Genomic DNA, 7,532 nt, shown 5'->3' with positions numbered 1-7,532 from the left:
CCCGCCCACCCCTTTGCGTTCTGGGATCTGTCCTTGCCCCACTGGCGAAAGAAGCGGAAGGAGAAGTGAAAACAGCCCCCAGGACGCTCCTAAATCTCTTTCTTAACAGCAGTCTCTAAGTCCCCGGGCTTCTCATTAATTACTTATTATCAAATCAAGGATATAAAGTGTCAGTGAGTGCAGCTGGCAGTCGTAGTATGAGAGAAGCGAGGGTGGCCGTTCCTGAGGTTTTTAGAGGGCAATAAACATACTGGGGACAGAAGGGAGCGACGTTCAGTAGCAGCCCCCCAGGGAGCACTAGGATCTGAGGAAAGCAGCGTGGCAAGCGGGCGGAACAGGGCGGGCCACCTGGAGGAAGGGCTCCTGGAGCCATCCAGAGGGGAGGGGACGCCAGGCCGTCAGCAACACGTATTTACCGAGCACCTACTACGTGCCAGGCACTGATCTATCAGTGAACAAACAGACGGAAACCCCTGCCTGGGGTTTATGGCCCTTCAGCGGGCAGATGGCAACAGTTCACACATAAGGAAGTAAACCTGGCCACGTTAGGGACGCTTTGGAAAAGCAATATCAGAGCAGGGTCAGCGGACAGGAAGCTGGTCCCGGCAGCCGCAGATCAGATCAAACCTCGCGGGAACTTTCCTTGAGTCCTCAGAGCGCCTGCAGAGGCTTGGGGCGTGATAGGGCCGGTTCTGCAGCTGCTAACAGCATGGGGTGACCCATAACGTGGGACAGGCAGAGACAGGTCGAGGGCCGTATGGGGCTGGGGAGATGGGAGTGGAGGAGTTAAGGGGTTGTGATAAGATCAGACTTGGCTTGGAGACACAGCGCCTGAAGCCAGTCTGAGGGGCGGTAGCGACGGGAGCAGACACCAGTGACACAGGAGACCTGGGAGAGAGTTCCAGGTTCCTGGCTCCAGGAGTCCTGGAAATGCCTGCAAACTCGCGTGGACGCGAGTCCCGGAAACACCCACAAACGCACGTGGATGGCCCACGGGGGCACCACGCTCTGTCAGAGAGCCAGGGGCCGGGGGAGGGAGTCTCGCCCTGTGGTCTGGGCCTCTCCTCCTGGTGGGCTTGTCTGCATCCAGCTAGACGGTGAGTGAGCATTCTAGCTGCTTCACCAGAGGCCTGCTGACCTAGACAGGTGAGCCAGAGGCTGAACAGAACAGAGCTCCCAGGGACTCCTTGGGAGTTAGGGTGGGAACAGCATTCCTGTCCTTTCCAAAGCAGCAACTGTGGCCCACACCTCGCCTCCCACCTGGCACAGCCAAAACAAGCTCACCCAGGCTGACAAGCTGACTCAGCAAGGCAGTGGTCAGCCCGGCCACCCGAGGGCTTTAAAATAGACCTGTGCCTTAAACCAGCTTCATCAGAATCTCTGCAATCAGCCTTGGCTGCCATAGCAAAAATTCAAAAAAGTGCCACAAATGACTCCAAGGCACAAGCCAGGGCTGAGAACCTCGGCATGAAAGGATGCCTTCTCTAGACACGGGGCTTGTCTCCTAGGAGCTGGGGCTAGTCTCTGGACAATGTGCTGGGACAAAGGAAGCCCCAGTGGTACACCACCCCCCTCCTCCTGGGAATTGAGCATTGAAAGAATGGGGAAGACTGAAGGTCCCCCATTGGAGTTTGTGGACAGTTATTGAGCACCCGTGGACCCCTCCCAGAGGAAAGAAAACTCATCTCTCATAGCCAGATTAAAAAACGACCTTCATCCTTAAAAGTCTTATAGAAAAAAACTTTTTAACTAGTGGTCTCAGGCACTTAGTTACTTGGAAGTGGATTTTATCCCCATTCGCAGACTGTCCCGGTAGACTGCTCATTTGGTGTAGTATGTCGCCACCTTGTGGCCCATTCTGACATGACTCCATCTCCATCTCCCAAATTTGCTGTGCCAAGTCCTTTGAAAATTAGCTCATTGAACCCTTACAATAAACCACTGAAGTAAGTATTGATATGGTTAGTTGCCATAGCCCGTGGAAATCGAGGCAGTGTTGGGATGCAATCTTGGAACACTTCCTTGCCAAGGGCCTAGGAGCCCAGCCTGTGCTGGGCATGCCACATGTGGGAGGATCTTTGTTTCAGGCTCAGTGAGCCTTTTGTCTCTGCTTCAGATGTGTGCATCACATGGCACCTGGCCAACTGCCCTGCCACCAGGACAATGCTGTGCCTGTCCTGAGGGGAGCAGGGGATGGATGTGTGTAGGTGAACAGCCCTGCCACTGAGCAGGGAGACAGCTGGGGCCATGGATCTTGATCTAAGCTCTTTCCCATCTGTTTGCCTGTTTTCCTTGGTGACTCCCATAGTGAGGGTTTGGAGTCCTCCCGGGAGGATAACTGGTGCACGGAAGTGAGGCAATTTCTTAACATCATGCAGGACAGCAAGTGGCAGAACCAGGATTTAACCCCCATCAGGCCTGAGACCTAACCTGCCACTCACGCTGGGATGTGGGCCTTTATGGCCGCCTCAGACGCCACCCCAGGGACCATATCTATCTATCCCACTGCCTCTGGCAGAAACCCAGCTCTTCTCTTTAGATGTGATTTTAGACTGGTCTTTCAGTTCCAAGGTCTCCTTTCCCGTTTCGGGATGTTCCCTCTTCCTTGGAATGCCTGGCCCACTTTGCTAGGCTACCATCTGCTCATCTGTTCTCAGCTTGAAAGTTCCGGTCTGAGCCCTTGGTCTAATTTGTCCCTTTACCTCATCCGTCTCACTGCACCCCGCCCTGTTCCAAACTCCTTTATCAGGAACACGGGAGTGTCCTAGAATTAAAAAAGCCAACCCTTATGACTACCCCTGCAGCAAGGAACACGCCATGGGGGACACAAAAGCACCACGTCCCCAGGCTGGCTGGCTTTGCTTGCAGCTCTTATCAGAAGGCTAATCAACTCCTTTTAACTATCATTTTCTTTACCAGGGAGCGCATTTTACCTAAGGGACTTTTAAATCTCCCGAGTGCATACTGGCTTACTTCCACAAACATCTGGCTCTTCTATCTATTTTCAAACTTAGGCTAAAGAAAAAAAAAAAAAAAAAGCATAGTTTTATTTGTCCACGGCCCAAGATGAGGGACGCAGGAGGTCGCAACCGGGACCTCCATCCCATTCCCAGCAGAAGCCACCACCCAGTAACACTTCCCTGCCCGTCCTCAAAGACAAAAGACACTTTTAAGATTTTTAAAAATTTTAATGCAGTTCAGATCAGCATGTCTGGTTCATTTCAGCTCCTTCACTGCCAAACCTAGGAGAAGTAAGATATAAAAGCGAGTCACCCAGAAGATATATTTTGAGTTACTGTTGCCTGTCTGGATTTTGTGCTTAAGTCCAATAGGGCTCACAAAGCTCAAAAACAAAGCCTACCAGGGAGGTTTTGCTTAAAATATTAAGTTAGTGTTTGATAGAACGAAAAACCCTCCCAAAGCCCTTCTTTCAGCCTTTAGAGAGTTCCCACTTAGTTCTCACAAAGCTGAGCGTTTTTGTTGCTGACAGGTGCCCACTTTGTGGCCCCGGGCAGCTTCCTCCCCGGCTCTCCCCCCACCTACCGCTGGGATGGGCCCTTTGGTGAGCCTATGCTCAAGGTCTATTCTATTCAATCAGTGGTCCAACCTGCAAAAATGGGGAGCATCGAAACCAGTCCTCGCCTAGTGGGAATGAAGCGAGTTACACACAGAAGCTTCACCTTACTATTCTGCACTGGAAAAGCAGAGAAGGGTGGGCTCACTTCCTTGGGCCCGGGGAAGGGTGTCTGCTGCAGGCCGTGCTCACCACCCCCTGCACTGCTGCCAGCAGGAGCTGATGCTCAGACCGCGAAGTGGACTTTACTCAATTTGGGGACAACGCAAGAAACAAGATGGTGACACATACACCTCCCAAATTCTTGGCTCGCCCTCCCCCGCCACCTGGGGTTTCCACGTCACTCACCGGGGGGCAGGGACTGCTTCAGTTTCTCGGCCTTCTCTTTGTCTGTGATGACCAAGGTGTAAAGGTATCGGCTGCACCGAACTTTAAACTTCACGTTATCCTTATTTTTCTTGATCTTGACAGCTACCAAAGAGACCAGAATCCGTAATTTAATTGTATCACAGAAAAGATATGACACAGTTCACCTGCTTTACACTTACGGAGAAAGTGGCACTTCTGACTGCAACCACTGACAGCCGCACCTGCCTCCCTGTACTGCCCCCTCGACACGGAAAACAAGACCCCCCCCAGGATCTTAGTACTTAACAACCGCGCCAGAAACCTACGCCTCCCTTATATTAACGTGCAAGAGTCTGGGGCTTAACTGATTTGTTTGTATTTAAGGTACATGGTATGGGTACACTGAACACATCCTAGAACATTCTGTATGCATCTTATGTTTTTAAAAAGGAATGGAAACAGTTCATAAAATAAGGAGACGGGACATCTGCTGGGATGGAGAACTTTCCCACACTCCTAGAAATCAGTCTTCTGCATACGAGATGACGAGTGTCTCCTAAAACATCTATGGAATCCATTTTCTGGGTTCAGGATCGCAGCTCAGACAATCAAGGTCCCCAGGCGCACCTCAAATTCAATAGTGCGGGGTGTGAAATTCTGCAACCATCTGGTTATGGACGAGCGTCAGGGCACTGCCGTCTGCTTCTCCGTAAGCTGGTCATTTCGTGCATCTACCAACCCTCTCATTCCAACTTTTTAAAAAACAGCTGGACCTGACCCCCTGCTGCCCCGAACTCGTCATTGTAAAAGCACTGGAGTGTCAATTAAGAATCAGGTCACTAAGGAGCGACCGTGGGTTCCAGGGCTCAACCCGAGTACCTGACCAGACACACACGCGCTTAGCACCTCACGGCAGCAGCACAAAGTGCCGCGTACTCACAGCCTGCGGCTCCGTGCAGGAACCGTTACGGGACGAGGCGGGGCACAGGAAGCGGCACGGGAGCTCCGAGCCTGCGCGAGGCACTGGCCGCCTTGCTCACGTTTTAATAAACCCAGAAACCCGAATATTCATTCAAGCCAACCTATTCTGCCATCTTAACATTCCTCTTAAAGCTAAGCACGCTGCACGGTCCCCGGCAGCTGCTGTGCAGCTACAAACTAAGACGAACGCTTGTAAGGTATGTGGAGCTCTTGGAAAATGTTCACTCAACACTATCATATTGTGCACTAATTCCACTTAGGGGTATAAGGCCCAAGAACTGAAAGCAGGGACCAGAAGTACGGGTACCCCCACGTCCACAGCAACACCATTCACGATGGCCAAAGAGTGGGATCTACTCGAACGCCCATCGACAGATGACTGGATAATCAAAACGCGGTCTGTCCGTATGCTACAGCACGGATGGACGCTGAGGGCATTACGCTAAATGAACAAGCCAGTCACAAAAGAACTAATATTCTATGATTTCACTTATGAGGCTCCTAGAATTGTCAAATCGATAAAGAAAAGTACAAGGCTGGTTGCCAGGGGCTGGAGGGAGAGAACGGGGAGTTACTGCTTACAGTCACAGAGTGTCAGTTTTGCAAGATCGAGTTCTGGAGATGCAATGTGAATGCATTTAATACCAGCGAACTGTATGCTTAAAACGGTAAACTCTGTTATGTGCATTTTAGAATTGAAAACAAAATTATTAACGCTTGCTCAACATCCTATTATGTCCAGGGCACCATGACTCCACCCTAGGACACTAAAACTGGGCTCCCAAATAATTAAACTGCAATGAACTGAATATAATGCCATCTCTTCAATGTACTGAGGTCTCTAACGGATCATCTGATGTGAGCCTTGCACCAATCTCATGAGACAGATACTGTCACCACCCACTGTCAACACAAGGAATCGGTAGTGTCATGTTTAACTTGCTGACAGCTCCCTACTGATAGACCTGAGATTTGAACCAGGCAGTGACCCCAAATTCCCTGGTTTTAACTAAAACCAACGTGAAGCTCTCCTGTTTATAGCATGACAGCACATCAACACAAGCATGCTGTCACCTGAGGTCCCCACAACCATCAGAGAGGGCAGACAGTCCCATCAGATGCTATTTGTTCCTAAAGGTGGTCACCGTTTCATACAGCACCAGAGGATCAACGACAACAGTCTGTTTCAGGTAACAGGGACACAAATATAACCTTTCCTGTCCCCATGAACCAACCAAGAGGCCCTCTCTATACACCATTCTGTCATTGACACAGAGCATGAGATGGTCAGTGTCTCAGCCCACGTTAATACATCAGTCTGACCCTGCTCACTTCACAAATGACCTGATGTTCTCTTTAGGACAAAAGTGAGTGCGAACGGACACGTTAAGGAGTATCTGATGTAGAAGATGACGGAGTTAAATGTATTCAAGATTTATCTTGTACCAAGCACAAGTTCCCAATCCTCCTCCAACTGGAAGAAAGGGATAACAGAATTCCTTCTCACAACGGATATTAAAAATGAGAATGCGTGGGCACCAGGGGCCAGCACATATCAATCAAAAGCTTGTGGTTTTACGTTTTGATGAAATTACTCAGTAAATAAAGGTCATTGTGAGTAGGGTCTGTTCTCAGGCCACTACAGGTCCAGAACTGAACTCACAGCACTAACTCGGTTTATGGGACACGCGGTTTCAGACTTTCACCCAGTAAAGGCTTCTGTTCAGAGCGGCAAACCAAAAACACAATGAAACAAAAATGATCTCAAGGCGGGTTTTTAAAATGTTCACGTTTAGCTAAAGAAGCTGACATATTGGCCAACCACGTTTTTTCTCGTGGGAAATATAACATCACTGCTCCCAGACCGCCAGGCACATGCTGGAACAGCCTCCCGTTTCCTGACACTGCGCTCCCGCAGCAGCACGGGCGCGGGGCCCGCTCCACGCAAACGCGGTCGTTATCACGCATCTGCGCCCTCGCCGCGGTCACTTACATTTGGCATCTTTTCGTCTGGCTGTGAGCAGGAAGTCCTTGATCTCCTCAATTTTGCGAGGCTACAAGACAAAAGAAGCGAGGAATAAACTGCAGACTTTTTCGGGCGACAATCAAGCCCACCGGGCCCCGGAGACCCTCTCGAAAGCGCCTTCGCCCCGCGCCTCCCCGGGCAGGGGTCGTACTCACCATGGCTATGAGGGCGGAGGGCGCGCGCCGGTACCTGCGGGGAAGACAAACGTCAGCGTCGACAGGGCGCGCGGGGACTAGCGGCGACCCCCGCTTCCCCTCCTCACTCCCCCCCGAAATGCGGGCCCCATCGCACTCCATCCTCCTTCCCCACACGCTCGACCCAGCCCGGGGGTCCGCAGATTCCACCCGGCCGTGGATTACCTCGGATTACCCCTCTATTCCCTGCATCCCGCCCCAGAGACACTCACAGCAAGCGACAAGAAGCCAGGAGGATGAAAAAGAACGAGACTTCCGTTTCCGGACAGTTAAACCCTCCCCCGGAAAAAGCTGGGTACGGTGTCTGCAAAGGGTCAAGAACGATGTAGGCGTTTGCCCTTTCCAAAGCAGCACTTCTGCCCCCTTTTGGCCTAGATTAGTACTGCAGCTCCACCAACGTGATGGGCAA

At 51.2% G+C, this 7,532-nt stretch overlaps 2 protein-coding genes across 5 annotated transcripts in view; both read right to left on the bottom strand.

Moving 5' to 3' along the window:
• The window catches only part of LOC111741045 (protein tweety homolog 2-like), a 10,013-nt gene extending 8,156 nt beyond the window's left edge, over positions 1 to 1,857 (bottom strand). The window contains exon 1 of the mRNA XM_023531610.1: positions 1,846 to 1,857. Coding sequence (XP_023387378.1) covers positions 1,846 to 1,857 — 12 coding nt within the window. The remainder of the gene's footprint in view (positions 1 to 1,845) is intronic.
• Positions 1,858 to 3,167: 1,310 nt separating this feature from the next.
• Positions 3,168 to 7,532, bottom strand: part of RPL38 (ribosomal protein L38) — a 5,516-nt gene continuing 1,151 nt past the window's right edge. For 2 of the 4 annotated variants that reach the window (XM_011361882.1, XM_011361883.2), the window contains exons 2-5: positions 7,085 to 7,118; positions 6,897 to 6,957; positions 3,923 to 4,045; positions 3,168 to 3,242 (exon numbers count right to left, since the gene is read on the bottom strand). In XM_011361882.1, coding sequence (XP_011360184.1) covers positions 3,217 to 3,242; positions 3,923 to 4,045; positions 6,897 to 6,957; positions 7,085 to 7,087 — 213 coding nt within the window. In that variant the 5' untranslated portion in view covers positions 7,088 to 7,118 and the 3' untranslated portion in view covers positions 3,168 to 3,216. Of the gene's footprint in view, positions 3,243 to 3,922; positions 4,046 to 6,896; positions 6,958 to 7,084; positions 7,119 to 7,288; positions 7,462 to 7,532 lie in introns of those variants that run through there. The other 2 variants (XM_011361880.2, XM_011361881.2) reach the window with 2 other exon arrangements.

Source organism: Pteropus vampyrus, unplaced genomic scaffold (genome assembly GCF_000151845.1).
Source record: "Pteropus vampyrus isolate Shadow unplaced genomic scaffold, Pvam_2.0 Scaffold72, whole genome shotgun sequence".
NCBI classification, from domain to species: domain Eukaryota; kingdom Metazoa; phylum Chordata; class Mammalia; order Chiroptera; family Pteropodidae; genus Pteropus; species Pteropus vampyrus.
This window is presented reverse-complemented; position numbering and strand designations above follow the sequence as displayed.